The 27253-nt window shown below is 38.5% G+C and overlaps 3 protein-coding genes across 4 annotated transcripts; 1 reads left to right on the forward strand and 2 right to left on the reverse strand.

Annotated features, from left to right (window-relative positions):
- Window positions 1–890: 890 nt before the first annotated feature.
- On the reverse strand, window positions 891–8852 carry LOC104956599 (tumor necrosis factor receptor superfamily member 1A; the record flags this gene model as incomplete). The annotated part of the gene is made up of 8 exons (XM_010784113.1): window positions 891–2111; window positions 4819–4927; window positions 5135–5172; window positions 5847–5999; window positions 6252–6397; window positions 7504–7540; window positions 7687–7764; window positions 8705–8852. Coding segments are annotated over 8 exons (1023 nt in total), but the record flags the coding sequence as incomplete, so codon positions are not given.
- Window positions 8853–12398: 3546 nt separating this feature from the next.
- On the forward strand, window positions 12399–21488 carry znf362b (zinc finger protein 362b). Its single transcript, XM_010784107.1, has 9 exons — window positions 12399–12584; window positions 14047–14110; window positions 14385–14640; window positions 15121–15225; window positions 16226–16544; window positions 17065–17289; window positions 17946–18024; window positions 18109–18267; window positions 19276–21488. Exons 2-9 carry the CDS (start codon window positions 14048–14050, stop codon window positions 19390–19392), a joined length of 1323 nt encoding a protein of 440 aa, XP_010782409.1. The 5' UTR covers window positions 12399–12584; window position 14047; the 3' UTR covers window positions 19393–21488.
- A 108-nt stretch (window positions 21489–21596) lies between these two features.
- On the reverse strand, window positions 21597–26494 carry ccdc30 (coiled-coil domain containing 30). Of its 2 annotated transcripts, none has more exons than XM_010784108.1 (7): window positions 26354–26494; window positions 26043–26184; window positions 25754–25890; window positions 25125–25242; window positions 24916–24980; window positions 24497–24674; window positions 21597–22946 (listed from the first exon to the last, which is right to left on the reverse strand). In XM_010784108.1, exons 1-7 carry the CDS (start codon window positions 26428–26430, stop codon window positions 22899–22901), a joined length of 765 nt encoding a protein of 254 aa, XP_010782410.1. In that variant the 5' UTR covers window positions 26431–26494; the 3' UTR covers window positions 21597–22898. The 2 variants fall into 2 exon arrangements, with proteins under 2 accessions (XP_010782410.1, XP_010782411.1); XM_010784109.1 differs by lacking the exon at window positions 21597–22946 and adding an exon at window positions 24192–24309.
- Between the last annotated feature and the right edge of the window lie 759 nt (window positions 26495–27253).

The raw sequence follows: 27253 nt of genomic DNA on the forward strand, positions 1-27253 counted from the left end.
CGATAAAATCTGCTCCTTTTCGTAAACAGAAAACGTAGACAGAAAAAGACAGTGAATGCTTATAGGAGTGCTGAAAGCATGAAAAAAAAGTCAAATCTCAGGCATTTTTACAAAGGAAAAGCTCTAGGGTAAAGTTGTCTTACTATCTACATAAATAGCCCGTCGATATGAATGTGATTGAAAAACATTGTAAAAACTGTTGAAGCTATTTGTTTCATGTATAGTGTAAAATGGCCAATATTAAGAATTGACAAGCCATAAATATAATGTATATCTCCTATGAAATATATAAACCCTTCAGTATTTTAAAAAAGTATTTAAAAATCGTATTACAGGTTAAAACTAGCCTACTTGCAACATATTAATGTGTATGAACTAAATGTTAATCTTACCCTTCTGTCAGAATTTCAAATGCGTTATTTGAATGTAAAAGCATACTACCAATATTAAAATCTGTCTCTGTACGGGATCTCTGCTTTATCTACCAAGAACAATGTGGACAGCTGTTCCTGCTGCTGAAGCGGAATTTGCAATTCATGAGATTGGTCTAATCCACCTCAAGAATAAAAGCTCCTCCAACACCCTGCTACGTTTTCTTTGTATTGGGTCCTTTTCTCACTGCACACCAGCTGCCACTGTTCAAACACCACAATACCAATACTGCTACCTGGTGGCCACGACTTTTATTCATCACATCCTTCTTTTATGATAACGTTCTGGCTCTTACTATACCATGGTACCACACATTTGTACCAGGTGACTCCAGTGAGGACACAATTACTAACGATGACAGTCTAAGTATAATAATCCACTCATTAAGCGTTGTATTTATTGTACCAAATTAAAACACAATCATTTAAAAATGTGTGAACAATGCATATTTCAAAGAAAAAAGCCAAAAACGACAGACCTAGATTCATATAAAAACATTATTAGATGGATTTAGTGGAAAGTGCATTACTGCCTGCAGTAACTGGAATGACACACATAAACTCTCAAAGTGAGATACTTTCAACCACACAGCAGGAAACCATCGTTTAGATGGAATATGTGTGGTGAGGAAAAACCCAGTCTACAGCGCCCTGACACGTTTTATTTGCAGGAAACTGAAAAACTGACGTGAGCAGCGTTGTACCAATACACTTTGATTCTCAAATGAGATAAAAGGGATGTCTGGTGTGCTGCTTCAACATCAACGATTGTTCACACAGTTTAAATACTCAAACTGAACAAGATTCTAACCAAACAGTTGGCCTTTAAGAGCAGGGTCACGAGAAGCTGGAGATTAAGCTGTATAGATAAAAAAAGGGTATTCCCCTTTATTCATGATGTTGTCCTTAAATCTCCACCTATATTACTAGAGTTCTGCCCTAAGTTGTTACAGGCCATGACGCGGCTTTCTAAAATAGTTTAGTTGTTGTGACATGTATTTGAGGAAGCCATTTCTGCAGATTACTTTGCACTGCAACCAACCTGGAACTGATATGTACAATATCAGCTGTCAACCAAATAAAGACTCAAAAAGGCACACATTTTACACTTATCTGGAGGGCATTTGATGATGTTCAACCATTAAATATGTAGAAAACAAAACATCTGCATTACTCATTATGAGTCACTTTTGACGTCACTTCAGCTTCCTGGGGATGAACTATTGCTCCAGTTGGTGTCCTTTTTAGGAAGCAGTTTTCTCTTATGGTTCTTGTGTTCCCAGGTGCTGAAGCCTCATGTGTCCTGCAGTGCCCCATTAAAACCATGGTCTTTGTAACATCTGCAGACTGGGGAACATAGCTCCAGTTAAGGTTTCCACTGCAGCTTGTCCAGGTTTTCCTGCAGTAGCTGGGCACAGCCAGATAAATCCATGTAGTGCAGGGCCGAGAAGACATCATTCAGGCAGCCAGAGGAGCGCTGACTCCACAGCCTCAGTATCTGGTACTGCTTCTCCATGGAGCCCATACCCAAACCAGCCTCCAGCTCCACCCGCTCTATCTGCTGATCCGCCACCGAGAGCAGACGCAAGAACTCTTTCCACCTACGCAGGGGCACCTCCTTGATGATGGCATAGAGGACGATGGCCGGCCAGTGCTCAGTTTGCTCGATTTGTTTGATAACTGGAAAGAGGATCAGAGATAATCAGAGCAGATCAAAACTCTGCTGTGGAAAAGGTCACTTGCAAGAGTGTGCTGACGCTTTTTTGGCCAACTGTAAACCAAGACTCAAGGTAAGCTGAAGGTCATCAATATATAAAAAATGGTGCGGAGGCAGAAACAAGAGATCGTCCTTGCACTCACTACATTCAATATGAAAAGGTTTTTGTTCTGCATTATTAGAGTGAAGCATTGATCAACTGCTTCAAATAAACCAAACTAATAAAGTATTTTAAAGAGTGAGCAATTAAAAGGGAGGGTGCCATTCATTTTCCCCTCCCACAGATAACAAAGTGTCTGTGTGTTTAACATTTACACTGCCATAAAAGAAGCATTGGAAAATACAGTATATATGTGCTTTAATGAACCTTTTACCCTCACTACGACTTATACACGTGCGGCTGTTGACCATTTCAAAAGGGTTTAAAAGATGATGTACACGGATGCAAATTCGTAGTTAGAGACATGCACTCACTATCTGATTGACCATTTCCCCTAAGGTTGAACTGTTGACCCATGAGAAGAAGTGAGGGTGTCCTGTTTCCCAGTTACCGCCTCCACAATGCGGGCCACAAGTTTGATCAATGATAAATCGTGTGCTAAACATGCAAAGATGAAAGGACTGCTGCTTTGAGACTGAGAACACTGCATTTGAAGACAGCACAAAACATCGGTTATCAGATTTAGGGAAAGTGTCACTTGACCATACTTGGCAAAATGACAAGTTGTGCGTAAAAGAAACGAAACCTCCTTAATGTTTTCCTCTTTCTGCAAAGTAGGTGTGAGGTGACACTTGAACCCATGTTAAATAGTTGTCTTTGCAAATACTCTTACAAAACATGTGCACCTAGCAAGAGATTGATATGGATGCAGAGAAAGTTTACAAAATGTGTGAATTTACCACTTGGTGACAAGGGTTGTTGTTTTTGCAATACATTGCACCAGTATGAAAAAAAACTATTTCAAAGAGCCAAATGAGACAGACGTCTTCACATTTGTTGTTTTGTTTGAACCAAAGGTTTGAATACCAATAATTTAGTTTACAATGTTATATAACAGAGGAAAGCAAGACATATTTTTATTTGAGAAGTTGGAATTAGTGAATATTGGAATCATTGGAACATTAAATTACTGAAACGCTTAGCTCATTAGCAAAATAGTTGCTTATATTAGCTTGACATTGTTTAGAGACATCATTTTGACTTTCAGTAATGACATACATGTAGCTTTGCGCAAAAGATTATCTTAGATCAAAGATCAAATTAATCTATCACACACAATTTCTCCTTTCTTCTAGCGTAGTTCCAACTCAAAAAAGCAATTTCATAAACACTCACAAAAAGTCTTGATTTGGCTCTTTTTCAGCCGAATGTTACAAATGTTTCTTTACAAATGTTGAGAAAGTAGTTTCATACTCTCATGAAGAAAAATGCCACTTTGATAATATGTGTCTATCCTATTTCTCATCACAGTACTGAAACGGATCATAACAACTCATAACTGTGTTTGCTTCCTGTAACTCTATAAACAATATTGTTAGTAGCAGTTAGCAGCAGTTGTAAGATCATGAGATGACCTCTAACCTTCTTATATAAAAGGTGAAGGGAGACTCAAGTAGGGCAGATCAATGCACTGTCAACATCTTACAGTACTTTTAATGTATTACTTTACTAAACTAAATGTTGATTGTAAAAAATAGCTGCAGCCCCTTAAGTCTGTAAAAACATGCAGTATTTTAATTCAAGTGTATTTTATACTCAAAGGTAAGGCAAGGCAAAGCAGATTAAGTTTATTTGAATAGGACGTTTAAAACACAAGGTAATGGTAAAGGCCCTTTTTTCTAAATCCTACTAAGACGTTAGACCTCTATTTCTTGATATACTCTTTTGGGCATAGAAAGCTGGTTTTTCTTAATGTAGATGTTAAAATGTAGGCCTGAGAAAATGATTACCCTACGATTTGGTCATGGTTTGTGGTCTTTTACGGTGGCGACTAAAGGCGATAACAGGCTTGTATTGTTCTACTTTGGATCCAAAGACAATTATTTATTACATTTATGTTTAACAAACATTTTGGCACATACAAGTACTGATTTGTTTAATGCTTAAAATCTTTGAATACATCTTTGTGTCTTCTTCACAATAATGGTAAGAGGCAGAGCCTTGGGGAACTCCTCGTCATTTTAATATGCTCAGATGTGATGTTTCGAATTGACAAACGTCTGTCGGATTTTCAACTCTGCTATTTCTAAGTGGATGTAATTTAAGACCTTAGCAAGAGCAGTCTTTAACATGTCTGTGCTACGGTGTACCGTCAAAATTCAGATTATTAATGATTGAATAATTGATTGGGGCCGAGAAAATCGTTTCAAAGATGTTACTTAACAGAAGAGGTCTCATCTGGGCCTGTAATTGTAATTTATTTTGAGGGGTAGCTTAAGGGCCTGTTGGGAGAAGCCTGAGAGTAGAAAAATGCTTATTTTCGGAAGATGTATTGCCATGCGTTAAAAAACATTTATTTTTAAAAGTTTGTAGGTAGATTATCAATGCAGCATAAGGGGGGTTTCAGAAACACCCCCTGAACCAGTAGACAAACAATGATCTCAAACAACACAGTAAATTGACACCACAAGACCACAACATTCTTCACAGGCTGTGATGCTGAATCTTACCTTTGTGTTCACCGTCTGGTAGGAGAGGCCTGATGTGGGCTGGGTGTTCTGGTGTGGCTGCACTCTGACTGAGAGTCATCATGGGAGTTTCCTCAGATATGTGTAATGTCTTCAAAGTACAAAGAAGAACAAATAAATTAAAATCACTCCAATTTAATTCAGTCAAACCTCCTCTTTTTAATGTGAATGTGATTCTAAAAATGTTCACAGCTGATAGCTTAAGTTAAATTTGACAATAAATTGTGGTCAACATGTCCACCAACAGCACCATTCTAGATCTCAATATGAACACAAAATGTATGAAACGAGCACAAACCAGTGTGTCTGGGCTGGTGCCTTGATGACTGCCTTGTTCTGGAGGAAAGCAGATATTATCAGTAAGCTTCCTGCTTGTCAGTGAAGAAAGAACATTTGAAACTCGGTTATATTTTTGTGAAAAACACTTTCTGTTTTACACTGGATATACTTTCTGTGGCAATAAATGTCTTCTGAAGTTGCATTATCATTCTATTAAGTAAGGATTTCTAAATGAGGTATCTTTATTTGTGTGACACATGTTTTAATACATTTTAACTTTTTGTTCACAGTGTGTAAATCTTCTCAGTAGATAATTATCAAACGCCCAAAAAAACGGTATATATCTGTTTACAATACCACAAGTAAAAGACCTCCATTCAAAATGTAAAAGTAAAAGTAATTAAAAGGACAGGTATAAATAGAAAAATATACTATTTTATACACAGAAAGGCACATGGATGTGTTAAATTATTATAAATTATTATATTGGATGTTCATTACAGGTAAATTGAATTGTAAGAAGCATTTTATGTGTCAACTATTTTAAAAATATTTAATTAGTTTAATATAAAACACTTAAAGATTCAGTTTTGGGAAAAGTTATTCTGAAAAACATTACAATATTTTGATTAATGACCAATTCAAAAAATAGAATAGAATAAAACAAAGTGAAGTAGAGGTAGAAGTTGCTGGACTTTTTTTACTGTACTAAATAATCCACCAGTAGTTACCGTTCAATATGGCATCTTCGACAGGGGGCACCAGCTCATTTTTCGCTCTCCAGCAGAGACATTTGAATGGATTCTTAATGAAAAGCACGAACCACAGTAAGCCCAGAAACGGCACCAAAACCCCAGTGAGCAAAAGCCACTGAAATTCCTTCACTGGTGAAGACACAGAGAAACACTGTTATTTCGGACATTCTGTAGTTCTTTCTAATCAACAGGACCACTTAAACAAAGAGGAATCAATCAGGCTCTGTTTTGCTTACTAAAATATCCAAAGCTAATAAAGTATGTTAGGGCATATGAGTATGAAACTACAAACAATAGACCAGAGTTATTTTTGTCATTTCACATGTTAAAGTGCCACAGATATTTAGCACTAACAGGGATTCGGTGGAACTCGGTTCACACCAGGATTTGGAGCGTCATTTGAAAGTGAAGTTGTAGATGCTGTTGTGGTTGCAGTTGTGGTTGCAGTTGTAATTGAAGACCGATTTGGAATAGGTTTTACATTTTTGCATATCCTCTTGCATTCTGGGAATTGCAAACACTGCTCGCTGAAAAAAGAGAAGAGACTAAATGAAGACAACAGTGGAATCTGACAACTTATCTTATCCATACATATAGGGATCGGTTTTATGACATCACACAATCATCTCTTTAGGGCAGGGGTGTCAAACTCAAGGCCCGCGGGCCAAATCCGGCCCGTGACCTCATTTAGTCTGGCCCGCAAGGGCTTGCAAAGAATATAATATACAATACAATTGCTGTAATTGTTGAATATTTGCTTTCAATTATGTGCCCTAGACTTCTGCTTTCAGATGTTTTATTTATGGAGTTATTACCAGAACTGATAAAAATCCAAGGCAGAGCCAATAATGTAATATAATACATTATTTTATATTTATTATATATTTATATATGTATATTTATATAGTCTTAAAGTTACAACCGGCCCTTTGAGTGCAACCGTAATGCTGATGGCCATAATAGCTTTTTGCATATTTTATTAAAAAAAAGTCTTCAAATGTAATATAGACATTTTGTTATTTTGAACACATAATTTCAAATAACATAAACGAGGTACCGGTAATTATAACAGTTGAGAAGCTGTCAGAAAAAGTTGACATTGTTGCTTGATTAAACTAATAAAACAATAGATTATCAAAATGGTTAGAGATTCATCTTCCGTCAGTCTAATTTAATTTTTTGATTGGCTATTTGTCACATTTTTTGTTTGCGACCAAACAGACGTTTTTGTCAGGCTAGGTGACATAAACCTTATGGAGGATGAGACACTAACAAACTCTGGTTGCAATCTTCAAAATGAATCGTCAACAGAAATTGAAAGTATTATAGGATGATGTTATAAAAAAATATGAAAATTAACTCTAAATGTATAAATATGATAGAATGTTTAATACATAGCAACTCAGAAAAGTTAAAGATAAAGAGATAGTGATGATGATAACATATCTGAGAAACAATGTATTGAATGGAAGAAAATGTCAATGTGCGTAAAGGAGCCATCATTACAGTACACTGTTCTGATTTCTGCCCTCACTTTCATTTCTGGAGTTCTATGAGCGCTCTCAAAAATGTCACAAAAGATCAAATCTAAACATGTCTTTTCCCACAACTGTCACATTGCAAGATATCCCACCTTTTGCAGGACTTGCACTCCCTGTTGTTGTTGGGTCCTGAAAAACACAAGATTGTGAGAGTTAAACATACTATACATTTTCCTAGGAGAGTGTTGGTTTTATATTGAATTGGCCAGGATATGGATCAAAAAGGCAGATGTGAATGCTAGTTTGGGGCTTCAATTCCCTTCGGTTCCACTTACCTTCGCATTGTTCACATTTGCAATCCTCGCACAGCGTATTACTAGAAAAGGTGCATGGATTAGCTTCAAACTCATCATCTGGGGAAAAATCAAAAAACAGTCTGTCTCAATCCACAGCATTAACACATTCATGACTAAATGGATTCAGGGTTTTTCAAAGTACAATATAAACCAGAAAACAAGATTTGGAGATTATTTAGATTATTGTTTTTAACATTGCTTAAATCAGCGGACAGTTTATTTCTTCGATCTAATTCAACTTTTGTAATAAAGAATAACCTTAAAGACAAGATGTTATTTAACCTGGAATTAAAATAAATTTCGTTTTTTTTATTCAACCCATATTTAACAAGGTGAGACCTGTTGAGATTGACGATTAATTTTCAAGGGAGACCTAGCCTGGACATCAACCACAGAAAACTCAGAAGAAATGCAATAACAAGTTGACATGTTAAAATAGATATGCAAAATGACAAGTACCTATCGATTTGTACTTATATGAGATTTAAAATCAAGCAAAGGGAACAATATAATCAGTTTCGAGTTGTTTTTCAGGCTATCCTAAATAAGAGAAGAAAAGCATATTTCTTTCCATGTTCAGTCTGTGTAGTTGGAACAGACAATAAGAAAAACTCTTATGATCTAATACTATGACTACTAAAATAGAAATGTCACTCAGCGTATGAATTCACAAAGTCTCTAATCTTAGATATAGCCTCAACCAGCTATGTTGAATACCTTTCCTCTACTACTCAACCACAATGTTATCATATTTTCCAGTTTCAAAGTCATTTTCATCAGAATGGTGTAGCAGAAATTATAATTTAATCTCATAGTTAGAAGGAAAAATGTGGACTGCAACAAAAAGCATTCATTTAAATAACCAGAAAATGTCAATCAAATTCATTATCTTCGTCAAAAGCTGACACAAACATATATATATATATATATATATATCCCACAGGTGGACAGCATGTGTTTCTATGGGTCTATAATTGGGTTTGAATAAGGTACTTACATTCACAACTCTTACAACGCCTACATTCGCCTACGGAGTTTTCTATTGCTGTGTATGTGCCATCACCACACTTTTCACATCTGTACCCTTCAGCTTTCCCTTCGCATGGACCAACTTTATGATATCCTGGGAAACAAAAGGGAAAAAAGAAAGGGGAAGAGTGCACATGCGATTATTCCTCTATAACTGTAAAAGACAAGGCCAAGGTCCTACAGCTCGCTTTTCACAACTTACCGGCTGGGCATAGTTTAAAACATGAATCTGAATTTTGGGTTTTAACCTCAGTGTAACTCTGTCCGATGAATAGGAAGATGAGTATCAGTGGGAACACCTACAAAAAAAAAAGGTTTACAGGTCTGCGTGGAAAGAAGATTCTCACAAAGGTAACTGACTTTCACGCTACTACAAACTGCCATATATAATTACAGCTGTAGTAGAAACATGACACAATACAACTCATCATGTTATTGCTCGGGCATCTTTTGTGTTATTCGTATGAACCTTTTTATACATCATTCAGGTCTTCTTGTGTATATTCAAATATTTAACATATATTATTTATATTCAAAAACACAAATATTTAACATATATATTTATAAATATTTTAAAAACACACTACCAAGGGATAGTAAACAGAACATTATCACAGTCACTTTATCACTGCAACTATTTCATAGTGCAGCAACTAAGCTTCTTATTGGTGTTCACAGACAACATCAAATCTTATTATTTAAATGCAAATGCTAAAGATTCAGTGGATTCAGTCGCATAAAGTAGTTATTGGTATTTGATGACAGTAAGCGGAATATCTACAGAGCCATATTGTTCAGAAAACCATCCACATATGAGCCTTCTCATCAACAGTACAGCCATGGTGTTTTGAAGCAAAGGGTAAGAAGCAAAATGTGAAGTCTGAACGCTAACTTAACACTTAAACCACACAAGAGAATACTGTATATTTCTCTCAGAGCAACATCACCTACAGTCACCTATGCTCTACCATGATTCAGTCACCGCAGTATATACAAATGACGACACATATAACAATTTCCCTCACTTTAACCAGTCTTCAATAAGCAGAATAGACATAATGTGTGAGGTTGGTAATTTTTAAGGTACTTGCATTACTGTAACTGTATAAATGCTGATCTATAATCCAGATATAGTAGCTAAATTATCAGGAAAATGATAAAAAAAAATAAAACTTGTGATTTGGATTACTTACCAAAACAAAGTGCATGTTGGTAGAGCAGAACGTCAGGAAGTTTAGAGCAATGTTAGTTTCAGTCATTTAAAAAAAAAAAATTGTCAGATGATGTCAAAATTGTCATCACCATGTGAGGACACTGCTAAATTGTGCAGAAGGATGAGGCTTTCTCACTTCAAGCCATCTTTAGATTGACTCGTAAGTTGAGTAAGTTGAGTCAGATAAAGTTCTAAAGGAAGCCTGTGTGTGTGCATGTGGGTCGGAGATGTCAGTTCTCTGGTGTTTTCAGAGAAGTGTTGCGAGAAACAGGAAACAATGACACAACTATCAGTGGCAACGTCAATGGGCTCCTGATCGTTTCCTATGATTCACTGCACCTCTTATTATTTCAGGAACTGGTGACAAACAAATCATTTCTGTGTAAGCACGTAGGCACAAAGCATATATTGGGCAAAGTAGTGAAGCTTGACTTTCTTTCTGTTCTTAAGCAAGAAAGAACATTTAAGTTCAATTTTAAATCAAATGTAGACAGATTTCAGATCAATAAAGTGCTGTAAGGCAGACACCCTATCCGTTTTTAAGAGTGCGCTTAAGACCTTCCTTTTTGATAAAGCTTATAGTTAGGGCTGATTAGATTCAGCCCCTAGTTTTGCTGCTATATGCTTAGTTTGTCGGGGGACATCTTACTTCTCACTTCTCTCTGTCTATACCTGTGTACTCTCATGTTCCGAATAACCCAGCTTCCCCAAATGTCTTTCTTTTTGGTGTCTATATACGCCGGGATCCGGAGTGATGGATGATCCTGTTGCTGTGGTCCTGAGTCCTGGATCGCAAGCCCTGGATCTTGAGTCGTGGCTGTGCCTGTTGCTTTGGTCCTGGATCATAAGTCCTGGATGGATATCCTCGTGGATTCATCTTCCTATTATACACAGATGCATTTCCAAACATTTGGACTACCTATGTTGCAAATGTATTATCTTTTCAATTTACACATCGGCATCTATTGCACGTCTGTCCGTCCTGGGAGAGGGATCCCTCCTCTGTTGCTCTCCCTGAGGTTTCTCCCATTTTTCCCTTTAAACTGTGGGTTTTCTCCGGAAGTTTTTCCTTGTACGATGTGAGGGTCTAAGGACAGAGGGTGTCGTATTGTCATACTGATATTCTGTACAAACTGTGAAGTCCACTGTGACAAATGTAACATTTGTGATATTGGGCTATATAAATAAACATTGATTGATTGATAAACTCAATCCCTGATCAGAGGGAATCAATTTAAAATGTATAAAATCAAACATGAAAGTTCAATTGACTGTAGAGCCTTTAAACACACAATAAAACGTGTGGATATTTTTAGGACTATGCTTCAAAAACAGCTGTGTATGGGTGCAAGTGAACAGAAAAAAATCATAGTCTTTGTATTATTATATATATATGTGTCTCAAAGCTTATAAAATATAATGTATATGCAAGAAATAACCGCAGGCTAAATGAATGACTATGGAAACTTGCAGAAATATATTATTGGAGCCTCTTTTTTAACTGATGCCTAAAATAGTTGACAAAAATCTAGTTTTATTTAACCTTAAATAATATCTTCAAAATATAATCCTATTCATGTCATGGAACACTGAAATTGCACTGGAACTATGTCAACATTTGGGGGAAAAATGCAGTAGTACACTTGGATTCAGCTGTATTAACATACAAATGAATCCTATGAAACCATCCTCATAGAAGCATGACTTTGGTTATATGGAGGTGTAGACGTAACAAATGTCCAAGCTAATTATAACATTGTTATATGACTACATTGTAAAATGAAGCAAGTAACAAGACATTAAAACAACTCTGTTTCAATCCTGTTTTGGTCAATAGTTTGTATTTAAAGTATTGTTTATTTGTTTTGTAAATAGTTCATTGTTGTAACATTTTATTAATGATACGTCTGGTAATATCAAGTGAAATATCAAATCAACTCTTTCTATGGAGTCATGGCTTTGACTCAGATTGGGATACAGGTGCATTTAAGTTTGAAATACTACTACTTTTTTCACTTACATACATTTTAGAAACATTACATTTGTATCTTCCCTGTATTTATCTTCCAGGGTGTTTTATTTATAGCAGGCCTATAATAATATAGTCAAATGTCACGTATAACACATAATGATGAAGATGGGTTTACAGTATATGTGATGTATTTTTTATGTGATGCATGTAACGCTCTGAAATGGGCCGTTATTTTATAAATGTTTCTTTTTTATCTTGCTACAATCAATAGTCGGTAACGTAGCTTGACTTGAGTGACGTTTTGGATACAGTACTTTTCTTTGGAGTATAGTACATTGTAGCGTTGCTATTTTAGGCTGTGCTACTTCCAGCCCTGCGGATGTGATCTGCTAAATCCTACCCAAACACGCGCTGAAATAACGTTATTAAAATCATGCAGGCACGCTGTCCGTTAAACGTGAACAAAGTAGGTCACCGTGGTAAAATCCACAGCAACATTAGCACAATATTCCCCTCTGTGTGTGTACTGTACAGAGCTCGCAGCAGCAGCACCCAGAAGTGAACAAAGCGACCCGGAAGCGGTGGTCTGACTGGAGGCAGGCAGAAAGAAGCTTTTATATTATAGCTGTACTCGCAAGACAATATCTGCAATCTGGACACAAGGTAATTGTGCGTGTGTTTTTCGTGTATTCGCTGCTGTGCATTCATCTCATAACCGATAGCCTCCTAAATGCGTGCATTTTGCACACATCGCAATTGCTGTCCTTTGATTCGTCCAAAAGTTGCAGAATGTGAAAAAAGCAGCCCTAAAAGTGAAATTTGGTTAGGATGGCACAGCGTCCTCCGGGAGGAAGGGCATTGTGCGCCGGTTACATTTTGACCTTAACGCGGTGCTACGGTTGTTTTTAATCGATGTGCTGTTTGGGTCGAGCGGCATCTTGCCCGTTTCCGTGCTGTTTTTGCAGGGCATGGTTGTTGTAGGAAGTGTCAGTTTTTTTTGGAGGTGGGGAGGCCGGGCTATTCAAACCTGCAATTTGCCGTAAACAATCATTCATGCCTTTGACATGATAAACACACCTTTGTGTCCGCCTCGCCTCGCTTATTCCCCCCAACAAACTCCTCGCGATCAGATGTTCACGCTCCTACATTTTTGGGGTCTGCAGAATATGGCGTCCCGCCTTATAAAAATAAGGCTGCCATTTTTGTTTCTCTTTTGTCTGGAAATGTTTAAAGAAAACTGTCTGAGAATGTCTGAGTCGCACCGGGAGGGTCGAACGGCAAAAAACCCAATTTCAGTCCGAGGGCCGAGATGCTTTCAGGCAGCAGACATGTCCCAAAAGTCAAAGAATGCTAAGTTGTTTCTTTAAAACATTGCGTTTATCTGCACATTTAAAGCGACGTTCACTTATTTTTAGGATTCCCCTCAGGCAAAAGGAATAGAGGGGCAAAATGTCCAAGCTAATCGGCAAGGCTGTCACACTCTCTTTAAGTAACTTCACATTTCTAGGTGGCATTTTGATGTTTGACCTGTGTAAACTTAAAGGTGAAAGTCTCGCACTGTAGGCCTAACTTACACACTGAGTTATTTACACAAATGTATCATAGCAACTTCCCACACTTTTATAATAAGTTTATAAATGAACATGTCTATATTAGGGTTTTCTTTTTAATAAATACACTATCTTTAATGTCAAAACAGTTCCTTACATTTTTTTTAATCTATTAAATTACATTTTTGTCAAAGAAGTGTAAACTTAAGGTGGACTTATTACATTGAGCACTTTTCAAAGTCTCAAGGTCCTCCTCTGGGAATAAAGTTTGATCTTCTTAACTGTTGAGGGAGACTATGAGATGTCATGTCAGTAAAAGAAAGAAACATCTAATTAGTGAACATTAAATTAAGACATTTATTTGTAGATTTATTTTCAAACTATAATTTATTTGATAAAATATGTTAAATTGTCTTACGTTTTCACTTATAAAGTCTTTATTTAATGTATTTTTGACCAGATTATTTGATTTATTTAAGTTCTAAAAGTTCACAAAACCCATAGCCTACATAACAATTACAGCTGTGTGTTACCCACCCCACCCCTGTGACTAAAATACATTTGATGAATTTCAGGATGGCGGAGCCTCGATTTAACAACCCGTATTTCTGGCCGCCACCTCCATCCATGCCTGGCCAGGTAAGTCCATTCACATTGTAAAAACTACAACATTTCAACCTTTAACTGCAAACTGTTTCCATGTGTGAATGTTTTATCAGCCTTTCAGTGAAACACATTCTTAAAGTAAGGATCTGTCATCGTTTGTTTAACTTGTAGATATAAAAACAATAATTGAACATGTACTATGGGCTGCTGGTCAGTGTTTCCTAACGCCCGGATGTATTTTTCGGGCTATGAATGACTTTCAGACACGGTGGTTGTTCTATTGAGCATGACCCTTTAACCCTTTCAGCTGGATAACATGGTGCTCATTAACAAGATCAAGGAGCAACTGATGGCCGAGAAGATCAGACCCTTGCACCTGCCCCCTACCTCCAGCCCTTCCCAGCAGTCTCTGCTCCTGCAAAGCTCGTCCCCGGATGGCAGCGCTCAGCACATCATGTCACTGCAGAAGCCCCAGCAGGTGCCGGGCCACCACCCGCAGCAGCAGGACTCCGGACAGCCGGACATCGCTCTGCATGCTCGCCCTGCCTCCAGCTCCGGACAAGGTACAGTCTTTACTCTGCTGTTTAGGACGGTTACTTTCCAAATGTGTTAGAATAAGTAACACAAACTGACAAGCATGAAAGTTGTCATGGTCAGATTTTCTGTCTTCTTTATCATACATTTTTGTTTTGAAAAAAATTATATGTTTGGGTTACGTATGGAAAAGTCCATGTAATGCTGGTTGTATCAAGACAGTATTATATCGTACATCATTTTGGAATAACTGCTGTTATGTGACTATATTGGCCCAGGTATTAAAACATTTCAAACCATACGGCCTGTGGTTTATTATTATTTATGAAATAATTTAGCATAAGGTCCTCAGATTTTGCGTTGTTGACAATCTCTATTAGACAATTATTGTTCACTTCCCATTGTGTTGTATCTGCAGACCTTTTATACAGTGTGTTGATCGTGTCTGTCTATATCAAGAAACAATTTACGTTGCACCGATTAAAATGCTTTCACCTGACATCTTCCAGATGGCAATATGGACGACAAGTCAGGGGTGAAGGCCAAAGGATTGTGGGAGGACTGGCACATGAGGCAGCTCACCGAGCAACAGCTCCGGCTCAACCATCGCTCAGGTACTGCAGTCAGGTGGCCTCTGTGGTCTGTTGACAATAGGAAGTAACATCAGTATCTGCTGTCGTTCAAATCAAACAGCAGCGTGTTCTGTCATTCTGTGAAACTGTCTCAGTATAGGATACTCACATGTTGCTGGTAAATTACAATGGACTTACCATAAATAAGACATGTACATTTACTGAACCAACATTAAGAGTGCATTAGATAGTCAGCATACATAACTGGTGAGATATTTTTGATTGTGTCTTTAGTTTGTTAGAATAAAGGTGTGCAAACTCTCAAATAAGACAATTTATTAAATGCTTCCTGAGGTTTGAAGTGGGAAGATAAACACATAGTTTGTATCTCCAGCAGGCTGAGCATTGGCAATACTAAAAAATACAATTAAGTACAAAAAATATATATACCCATACATTTCAGGAAAACTTACCACTAAACGGTAGAACCATCAGTGAGTTTATGAGCATTAAAACAATTTAACCAGAACATATCTGATTTGGAATGAATGGCAGGTGGATGGATAATAATGTTATCATGTTAAACCGCCATACCAGTGGTTTTGCAAGTTGTAGCACATTTATTACAAACCATCATGCATTCTTGAATGAAGTATAACTACTGATGCATTAATGTATTCAACAATTAAGAAAATAAGAATGTTGTTATTTAATATATTGATTGTGGTATAGCTGGTGAATTTCAGCAGGGTTCAATAAAGTTTATCATAGCCTATAAAAATACAATCAATTATTTTAGTTTATCTTTTCTATTATTAATCTGAATCTTTAAAATAACTAAAGCTGTCAAATGCTTCGTGCATCACTGTGGAAACAAATGGAAACCAATAGCTCTTTGGATTAGCTGGACATAAAAAAATCCAAACTGTTGCTTGCTTTCAAATGTCATTAAAAATGTAGGTGTGATCTAAAATGTTTATCTGAACAGCCAAATGTAGTGTGTTGCTTGGTGTTAAAACAGTTGTGGTTTCCATTTCTTCAGGCCTGGCTCCATTATCCAGACAAGACAGCCACAGCACCTCCGAGGCTCTGACCCCCACGACCCCTACCTCCAGCAGCCAGAACCGCCTGGGTGGCTCCCCGTCGATCAACATCATCTCAGGGCTGGCTAGCGGTCCTGGCATGGAGCACATGAAGATAGGCGGCCTGGCTTGTCTGTTGGGCCCCCCACCCAAAACACCCCGGGGACGGAAGAAGATCAAAGCTGAAAATGCGACTGGTCCCCTGCTGGTGGTGCCCTACCCCATCCTCGCCGACCAAGGCTGTTTCACCATAGCGCCCAAAGAGGGGAAAATCTACAGGTAGGGCACAGGAAGTTGCTGCTGTTGTCTTTACGGTTTTACTGCATTATAGGGAGGAGGATATTTTCTTTCAGCACTGGCCTTTTAAAGCAAATCGCCAAATTGAATTGCGGTCGACAAAAGATCAATGGACATTTGCTTTAGACAAGTTTGGTCCTAAGTCAAATGTAGGTGATTGGGATGTGCTCCTCTGAGACATCATAACAAAACTATCTTCAACCTGATTGGATGAATGTTTCCCTCAGTGGGCTGTAAACTGATCTTGAATGCTTGAATATGCTATACTTGCTTACTATGATTGGGACAAAGTGCTAGTTTGGATTTCAATGATGATTCAGAATTGGTCATATTTTGCTTTTAATGTCTAGAAAAGGACTAAAGTGGTCTTGGTGTTGAGACAGCAGTGGTTTAATACATCAAAACATTAATGTTCTTACTCTTTGAACCTCTCTTTCGATACGATGTTGACTAAATTAACCTGATCTGATCACGTTTCATGTGTCCTTGTTTCATCCCCAAGATGCAAAATATGCCCGCTCACCTTCCTCACCAAGTCGGATATGCAGATTCACTCCAAGACCCACACGGAGGCTAAACCTCACAAGTGTCCCCACTGCTCCAAGACGTTCGCCAACGCCTCCTACCTGTCCCAGCACCTGCGCATCCACCTGGGCATCAAACCGTACCACTGCTCCTACTGCGAGAACTCCTTCCGTCAGCTGTCACACCTGCAGCAGCACACCAGGTTGGTGCTTCTGTGAACACAAAGCAGCAGAGGTCAAGCTAGTGTGAGGGAAAGTAATAGCCGTTTAGCAGCTACCGCTAACTTACTATGCTACTCTCAGATACTATTCTACAACAGCATTTTGAAGTGGGTATTTTCAAACTCCTTTTTATTTCTGTGTCTCTGGTTTTCTCTTACTGGGTATGAGATGTTTTAAAGGTCTCCTATCATGCAAAAAAGCACTTTTGGATGTCTTTTATACATAAAGATGTGTCCCCGCTGTGTCCGGTAACTCACAAAGCATCAGAAAATAAGACCCTCTCTCTTTTCCTCCGTACCCAAATCTCTAAGAAACGTCGCTATCAGAAACAATGCGCTACGTGTTTTGGAAGTAATATGGTGTTTGTTTACATTAGCAACCATCGCTAACACTCAGAAGAGAGTATGTGTAAAAAAGCAGGAAATAAAAAAAGGAACTCACCTTGTAGTAAACAGTTTGGTATTTTGAGCAAAACACATCATAAGACATGTTTTTAATATATTTGTATATATCTGAGAAACATAATATATGCCTAAAAATAGCATGATGGGAGATCTTTAAGTCGTGCCTTGGGATTTATAGAGTCTGTTGTGAAAGTCATTACAAATCTAAAATGTTTCTGCTTCTTCTGCCACAGAATCCACACTGGCGATAGGCCTTATAAATGTGCTAACCCCGGATGTGAAAAGGCTTTTACCCAGCTGTCTAACCTCCAGGTCAGTACATGGTCTCACAGTTGATAATACAACAAGTAGAAAGATGTTACAATTAACAGATTTTCTCTGTTTCCTCCCCAACAGTCTCACCAGAGGCAGCACAATAAAGACAAGCCGTATAAATGTCCTAACTGCTACCGTGCCTACTCAGACTCAGCATCGTTGCAGATCCACTTGTCAGCGCACGCCATCAAAAACGCTAAGGCCTACTGCTGTAGCATGTGTGGCCGGGCATACACCTCAGTGAGTAGACCACAGGTTATCCGTTTGTTGATTTGATGTATGTCAGGGTATTCCAGTTGTGGCCTTCTGTCTAACTCTATATCAACTGAGGAGATCATGGCCTTTGATAACACTCGCTGCGTTTCCTGTTTGTCATAGTTAGCAGTACACTTTAACTTGTTCTTGCTAAAAAAATCCGGCTAAATGCCAACAACGTGCTAGACCTAGCTTCTAAAATGATAAATGTTGCCTATTTTTATCTTTTAGTAAGTAATATTAGTATCTGTGGGTTTAAAAAAAAGAAGCTTTTGCTTATGCTCCTTAAAGAGAGTGCTTCTCAACCATGTTACATTTATGCAGGACAGGTTTGATTTCAAACAAAACACAATAAAAGCTTATTTCGCCAATTCTAATGTGTTTACTTTAGCTCTCTACAAGGTAGAAGTGTGCTACAGTTTGGACATCTTGATTTATTTACTGAGTGATGCGTTAGACTATAATATGTCTTAGTTTATGAGGAATTATAAGGGTCAAATGTCATTTAAAGATGAAATGTTTGTACAATGCACTGTAACCTTTTTTTCCGGGAGGCTTAAAGACATTTCTATAGGTTTAGCATCCTGATTCTGGGAATCAAAAATAGGTTGAAAACCCTCGATCCTGGTTGTCTAAGAGAAATTTGTTTAAAATCCTAGATTCAGGGAATCTAAAAAAGAAAAGGAAGTTTCTGAGAAATGTAAAAAGGTCTCGAGGAGGCTTTGATAGACAGGTTTATTCATGTATTATATACCTGTGTTATTCATGTTTTATGTGTTTTTTATTATCTTTGCTTTTTAATTTTATAACGTGTTTCTGCTGCACTATTTCTTAATGCCCTTAATGTCTTGTATTTTTGTAAAACACTTTGAAATGCCTTCCGTTGAAAGGTGCTATATAAATAAACTTACCTTGCCTAAGCAAAAATGTTTATTTGTATTAATGTCATTGACTTAACTTTGCCCATGTGGTGTGTTTTCTTGTGTTTTGTAGGAGACCTACCTTATGAAGCACATGTCCAAACACACGGTGGTGGAGCACCTAGTGAGCCACCAGTCGCCTCAGAGGACCGACTCCCCCAACATCCCCATCCGCATCTCCCTCATCTGAGCCCCCCCGCTCGGCAGCAGGTCGGATTCAAAGTCTATGTTAGGCTGGAGCTTATGAGGCCATGCACCCACAGCCATCTACATAAGGCTTACATTAGCATTATGACAGCTGACATAAGCATTCAATGCTAGATTCAGTAAACAGGCTGCCTCCATGATCCATCTCGACACAGGCTGTCTGTCAAAAATGAGCACAGCGTTATTTTGTGAATGTATAAAAAAAAAATACAGCTAGATGTTGTCCGGAGGATCGAGAGGCAAAGAATGTCTTGCGTCAGATTTAATAAGCACTTTCGTAAGCGTCATGTAAACTGCCGGATGCATTGGCCATCAGAAATGTTTTAGTTTTAGGTTCCTTTACTTTTATTTTTTCCTCTTCCATGAAATGGGTTTCCAAAATGTGCCAGATGATATTTGCCCTTTATAGAGAATTGAGAGAATAGAAAAACATGTTTGCTGGGTGTATTCTGGAGACATCCAAAGATAATCTTAAAGCACTTTTAGGCCTTGTGGTTTTTGCTCAAATTGTATCAATCTTGTTTGGATGGAAAATGCCAAAGGGCATTACTTGTGGCAGCTAAAAGCACTGACTGTGTATAAAATAGTCTTTTTTTTACTTTCTTTGTTTTTTATTCACATATTTGTGCAAGTACACATTTACAGGGTCATCTAAATTTGAGGAAGGCAATCGGTAGATGACAATTATAACATTTAATGATTGTATTAAGAAGTTGCATTATTGACTTGGCGAGGCAAAAAGTAGAGCAACATAGAAGGGAAGAAGGATGAATGTTTTTTTAAAATTCCAAAACCTTTCACTCCATATTCATCTTTACGGCACCTTTATGATCATATAACGTATGATCAAACACTGCTTTTAAATGGTCTTTTCCTCGCGTCCAGTTAACTAGTGCCATATATGAACCTTGTTGAGGTTTTAAGAGAAAGCTATTCTTGTTATAGTGTGTCTGCTTTCTCTACTCCGTTAAGCTTTGACTATTATTTTTGTAGTTTTTAAAAGGTTGAATAAATTGCACATGTACCAGTGCCAGCTCTACTTTTAAACCCTCTTCAGGTGAAATCAAATTTTACTTGAGTGGTCAATTTTAAAACCCAAACATTGGACCAAAATGTGAAGTTATTGTACAGCTACTCTAACCCAGTTACATCCTTTTTTTTTTTTTAATCTTAAATAAGCTTTACCCATTTGGAATGAACTGCAGTATAAGTCGTATTCCATAGGCCTATGTTATGAGTTCATGTGGAGCTGATGCTTCTCCTTTTGAGGTTATTTTCTCCTTTAGTATTCTTTATATTGTACACAGTATTGTTTGCTGTATTTTTACTGTAACTTTAACCTCTGGACGGTACTAATAGAGTACCCTGTATTCTTCAGGGCACTGCAGAAAAAGGTGCTACAGCTAGATGTTACGTCTGACATGGAACTGAGAATAATGTAAAATACATATACAGTATATAGTATGTTTTCAAAAGAATAAAAACGTATTACTCAAGCCACTGGCCTGAAAACAGACATTTACGCCAACAACAGACCCTGCCTCTTCAACTTAGTCTCTCTTTTGAGATAATGGGAAAATGTACATGTTGCTGTACTGTAAAACATGTTACTCATTTATAGTACCTATTTTTTAGTTTTCATAAACATGCTCTGTTTGGGTTTTGTAAAAGTTTATGTATTAACTGTAATTATTTTAGTCTACCCATATGTTATTAATATTCATGTTTTATATCAGTTATTTACATGTAAGCCTTAACTGTTTTATCATCCCATTTCCATTACTCTGTATTGTGTTCTGCAGTATTCAGTCGTGTAAGCATTTTCATTTTTTTCCTTCCGCATGGAGTTCCTGAGCTGTAACCTGTATGATAACTGTTTAACCCATGTTCTCTATGAAAAGATATTGCGTAGATTTATTACACTTTTCCTGTCTTGCATTGTGGTTTCATATACAGTTTCTAGACAACTAAATATGCACAGCCAAGATTGAGGAGTTAAACTAAGGTTGTCAATGTTTAAAAAAGGAAAAAAAGCTTTGTATCTTTACCTTGTTTAATAAACAGACAGTTATAAATTCATGAGATCGCTTGGTTTTTACTCAAATGTGTTTTGAATCCGTGTTGTTAAGAGAGCAGGATGGAATGTGGGGGGGGGGGGGAAATCAAACACTACAGTTTTATGCATTTTTATTTTATTTATGAAAATATTTGTATGTTTAAAAAAGTATTTACATAGATACAACAAAAGTCAAAGATTTATGCTAATTAGATTTCAGTTTACATGTCAGTCGCAAAAAGGCTTTTCTTGTTCAGGCAGCAGCAAGATAAAGATAAACACTTCATAATTTCAGGCACATTTTCAAAGTGTACAATTCTATTAGTGACAAAAAATGGTGGTATGAAAAAGTGTATTTTATTCCCATGACACACATCTCTTTAGTACCAGAGTACTTTGTGATTGAATGTCCCTGGAGGAAACCACTGAGGTTGACCAATGTATACAAAAAAAACAGCGTTCGGTGCTTGAAATAGACAAAAAAAATCTCCACAGACAAAGCTGCATATCGTAAATACTGGAGTGTCTGCAGCTGAGAAGCTATATGAGGGAGGGATTTGGGAGAGGACCCCAATGTTTGTACTCTGTTACCACACAGTCTTTTATTATACATAAAGTAGATCGCAATATTATAAATGTTGTTTACAATATAGGTACGACTTTGTAAACTTGTAAGAATGTTGATGTGTTTTAAGATGTTTTGACACCTTAAAAACTCAAAAAACAACACTCAAGGCATTCCTTCATTGAAAACACTGCGAGAAGTAACTGGAGGAAATATATTCCATTGATATACCGTTAGTATCCACTGCTACATTTTCCACACAAAAAAAGTAAACTTCATATAAAGTGCTCATTTTAAAACTCAAACAAATCTTCGTTGTTAAATGTCTTTTTGACATTCGCTGTCTCATGTGAATTACATTGTCTTATTTTGTACCTTGATATATAAAAAAATGTATACTTTTCGTGAAAGGCAAACATACTGTATAAGGTTGTGCCGCCCAAATCAAAGCTCTCATTAGACCCTGTTTGTCATTCAAATGTTTTGACACTTGCACATGCCTTTTTAAAATCCCTCACATTATCACTTTGGACTTAAAAAAAGAAGCCAAACAAGCTTCTGCTTTTCAATAAAAAACAGATATCCCCCTGAGCAGAGCCGCAGTGCCAGCTCCCGTTCATTATTACTGCCTTTTAACAAGGATTATTTATTATTTTGAGATATTGAGTCTCTAATGGAAGTGGCAGATTACTTGACCTTTAGTGCTTTTTCAAGAGGCATTTCCAAGGCGGGTTTAGAGTTGGAGCCACATTTTGAATCCACTTTTTCCTGTTTCCACTGAAAATTGGTTCAACTCGAGCACCGACTTTTTGCTCGGCCTGCACCAAGAGCCCGGAGCCGTATTCGTCAGAGGCTGGAGCAAGAATACTTAGAGCAACAACAGTTCATTGTGTTTACGAAGAGCAGTAGAGAGTTGCTGGAGACAAGGAGAAAATGGTCTTGCAATTCAATGTTGCTTCATAAGAGTAAGTGCAAAAGGAGCTCAGCTCTGATGCATTCTTTCATTGTTCTTATTGTGAGAAAAATGTGCACTGGCGTAAAAGCTGTGACATACACCAGGGGTTTTCAAAGTGTGGGTAGGTGAGCCTCCCCTCAGAGAACATAAGAACAGCCGCGCCCCCCCTCCCAATTATTATTTCTGTTATTATTATTATTATTATTATTATTATTGTTGTTGTTGCTATAATGCAGGGGTATTCAATTGCATTTCAAAGAGGTCCAGTAAGAGAAAATGTAATTAAATGCTCTGTTTTCGCTGTCTGCCTTCCGCCATTTGAAATTACTCCGACTGTTTGTCTCGTCTCTGTGTGTGTGTGTGTGTGTGTTTGAATCTATTGTGCTGACTGCACCGATTTGATTGGCTGAGTAGCGTCACCTCCTTAAAACATTAAACAATAACTTTTTTAAACCTTTTTATTTTTATGTTTTAAACATTGTATAAAACTCCCCCACTACTTGGACTATTCCTTGCACCCTTCTAGAATAAGCCCGAATGGTCTCAACCATATTGCATCAGTAACGTGCACTTGTTATTATAACAAGATCGCAAGGACACTGGTAGCGATCGGAAAATGGAGTGTTGTTCAGTTTGTGTGTTGTGGAACATGCGTGTCCGTGCATGAAAATATACCACACACCCAATTACAATTGCATGTTCAATTCACTACCCTGGAAGTTAATACAGTTGTTAAAGTTGGAACAGCCTGTGGACAGCCGTTCTTCCTTGCATGTCAGTCGCCTACACCTTCTTACAGAGGACAGGCACATCTAGCTGCAGCACGAGCCGTATATTTCTGCACGCCTTGTTCTCAAGACATATTTTTTTTAACATTTTCAACATGGTGGATACATCCTTATATGCTCCCGGCAACACACTGAACGTCAACTTTGCCTCCTTATTACACTCACCCCTACTTTAGTGGGAACAATGAGTCTGCGCCTTTGATGCACACAGGAATAAACGCAGATCATACTCTGGCTGCAGCCTTGACCGGTACTTGCTTTTGATCAAAGTCAATGCGGAAAACCTGCACTCACACAGGTAGGTGGAGGGGAAGGGTATGAGCACTTTTACAGCCTTTTTGGCGAGGTGGGGGAACTCGGTCTCCACAGACAGCCACAAGTGGGCAAGTGTCACTTTACTCGTCTTTTTCTCGTTCTTTTGTGTCTCACGCTGCGCCTCCCCTGAAGCTCTCTGGCGCCCCCCAGGGGAGGCGCTCCTCACACTTTGAAAACCGCTGACATACACCATGTCGTCATGACGGGGCTCCTCTCGGGATCTAGTCAGTGGAAAAGCAAACGGGTTCTTAGGAAGTTTGCAAGCTGAACTAAATCCGACACTAGCACCGGCACAGAACTTGAACAGAACTAATTTTAGTGGAGAAAAAGGTCAGATCTGATCCTCCCTGATCGCTCTCTGTCGCTAACACAGGCAACGTCCCTACGTAAACCTCGCGCCTCTCATACCTGCTCACTATTATTAGAGCTCCCCTCCGGGCCTCTGATGTCTGGAGGAACCAATGGAGAGGTGAGATTCAGGTAGCTCTGCTCCGATGGTTGGTTGCTGGACACCCGGGGGCCACCCACCTTCACACGGCAGATTGCATCCAGGATGTCCAGAGTGTCACACGAGCCTGACGTCAGACTGGAAATACAGACGTTGCGAGAAATGGCCGACAATGCACAACAAGCATTCACCTATACAGTATGTTAGCATATCAATGTGTGGTGTACTGTAGCAGACAATTTATGTTAGGAATTCTTATAAGGATTATTAAAGCGATATTCTTTTGCTCCAACAACAGCATTGTAAGTATACCAAAAAAAGGAACATATCAATCAAATAGTTTTAATAAAACAATTTCCCTTCATAAAAAACCCCTCACCTTAGCGCAGATGTATGTGGGAAGCCATCACTGAGATTTTCAGAGGGGATCACTTTCTTGGCATTCTGTTGAGCATTTGAAACACTTTTGAGTAAAACTGCAAAGACTAATATTGCTAATGCTTGATGACCATTTTTGAAACAACAAATGAAACCTGAGAAATTGGGGTGAAATGTCCCATTTAGGCTTGCAGATCTGAATGGCGTTACCTCCAGGCTGTAGTAAGACTGGACGTTCCTCAGGGCTCGCTCTAAGGAACCGACTTGGTTGGAGAGCTTCAGGGATCGATCCTGAAGTTGTCTGTTTTCTACTTCTAACACGTTGACCCTAGAACGCAGATTCATGTTAGCAGTCACTCACAAAACGATTTACCCTGTGTGTCCCTTACCAACACATGTTTCTATAGTATTCATTCTATTTTTTGTTTAAACATAAGAGTTCATAAAATATAGATAATAAGAACATTGTCTAGGGAGAGGTCAAGAAACCACAGGCTTGTAAGGCAGACCAATATGAAAAGCAAAAAAGAGAAAACTAGGTTAACATAATATAGAAATATATAACAAAAATAATGACAATAGTAATCACACACAATTAGCATTAAAATGTACCTATCAATAGACAACAATCCATTCAAAACAACAGGGGTTCTGATCAATGAGAGCCCCATTTGAGATATTTCCGACAAGTTAACATACGCATTTTTTATAATAATACTTAATTTCCACTCGGAATAAAAGTATACTGATACCCAGATACTCATGCTGCCACTTCAAAACACAGAGCAGAAGGTATGATTGTAAAAAATAAATAAAATATGTAGGATTCATTAAGATACCTGTGTTGGATAGTGGAGGCGGTCCGCATGCCATTGCTGCCCATTTCCTCTGCCTCGCTTATCTTCCTCGACAAATCCCTCTTTTCCCCCAAAAGCTTCTCATTCTCCTCCGTCACTGTGTGGATCCGCTCCTTCTCCTGAAAACCACCAGGGACAAATATACAAAAACAGAGATACTTTAGAAAATATTTGTCTCTCACAAACATCTCTTATAGAGCTAAAAGAACAGACAGCTTTCTGCATTGTGTGTATGTGTATGCGTGTCCGCGCGTGTGTGTGCATGTGAGACCTTGTGAGAGAGGCTGGAGGCCAGCATCAGGTCGTTCTCCAGTGTCTGGATGATGCGATCCCTCTGCGCTGTCTCCTTGAGGAACACCTGCTTGGCCTGACGCAGCTTGCTCTTGTGTTGACTCTGCTTCTCGTTGTACTTCCTGGTTGGCAGAGCAGAGGGAATTAACCTCAGGGGAGGCAAATACTTCTCCACGTGTCATTATTACTAATGATGCTATAACCCCATCCAGTTGATCTGAAATGCGTAGTTATCAGGAGTTAGTTTTATTTCCAAGTAAATATCTATATCAATGTGAGTGTGTGTCCCACCTGATGTGCGTGTCCAGTTGGAGGAGGAGTTGCTGCAGCTCCCCGTGCATTCGGTCACTCTCCTGCTGACTGGCCATCAGCTCCTCCTGCAGTCTGTTAACTGACTTCTGGCTGTCTCTCGCCTGAAGACGTATACAACACATCTTGATTCAAAATGCATTTTCAGCTATTACCCAAATGTCAAATATAAACAATGAATATGGCTAGCCAGCTATTGTGAGGACTGTGTAGACCAGGGGTCAGCAACCCCTGGCACGCGTGCCACCATTGGCACGTGGCACCGTAACCAGTGAAACACTAGGAATAAGTGGAATAAGTGTGCAAAATATTTTAATTCTATTTTCGGATCCTGAACGAGACCGCCGCCAGAGCGCGTCTCCAAGTTACCTGTAGAAGGAAGCCATGCACGTAACGCAGCCCCGCTCTCTTTATCTCCAGGTGACTTTCTGCCGCTTTCCTCCGTGGAGCAGTGCTGATCGTTTCACCACGGAGGAAAGCACTTCACTAATTGCAGTACCCATAAGGAGCTGTACAAATGCCGCAGTTTTTGCGTGGCTGTGTATTTAGTTGAAAGCCCAGTGGCGATCTGCTCATCTCTCATCGAAATAATATGCTACGGACTGGCCATCTGTGTGTTGAACTTTCCTGTCGGCTCCCAGACCGTAGTCGAGGAGGGCAGAAGCAACAAGCTTCAGGTTCACTTTAGCTTAAATGACTGGAGAGAGGCGAGCTCTTCTTGGGAGGCCGTTGCATTTATTTAGCTGTTCTTCTGTTTCACAAAATACATCACAGACCAGACCTCTGTTTTTCTGCTTCCTCGTTTCACTTCCAGAAACATACACACGTTCTCTCCATAGGTTCTCTCACTGTCGCTCTACCATCCACAAACACACATGCACA

This window comes from Notothenia coriiceps, unplaced genomic scaffold (genome assembly GCF_000735185.1).
Source record: "Notothenia coriiceps isolate Sejong01 unplaced genomic scaffold, NC01 NC01_scaffold00026101, whole genome shotgun sequence".
NCBI classification, from domain to species: Eukaryota; Metazoa; Chordata; class Actinopteri; order Perciformes; family Nototheniidae; genus Notothenia; species Notothenia coriiceps.

Excerpts from the sequence above, each read along its gene's own strand:
- znf362b (XM_010784107.1), top strand. The coding sequence starts at position 14,048 with ATGGCGGAGCCTCGATTTAACAACCCGTATTTCTGGCCGCCACCTCCA. Across the intron at positions 14,111-14,384 it reads CTCCATCCATGCCTGGCCAG|CTGGATAACATGGTGCTCAT; the intron begins GTAAGTCCATTC and ends TAACCCTTTCAG. Across the intron at positions 18,025-18,108 it reads CCCAGCTGTCTAACCTCCAG|TCTCACCAGAGGCAGCACAA; the intron begins GTCAGTACATGG and ends CCTCCCCAACAG.
- ccdc30 (XM_010784108.1), bottom strand. The coding sequence starts at position 26,430 with ATGGCCAGTCAGCAGGAGAGTGACCGAATGCACGGGGAGCTGCAGCAA. Across the intron at positions 25,891-26,042 it reads CCTCCAGCCTCTCTCACAAG|GAGAAGGAGCGGATCCACAC; the intron begins GTCTCACATGCA and ends GGTGGTTTTCAG. Across the intron at positions 24,981-25,124 it reads AGTCTTACTACAGCCTGGAG|AATGCCAAGAAAGTGATCCC; the intron begins GTAACGCCATTC and ends AATGCTCAACAG.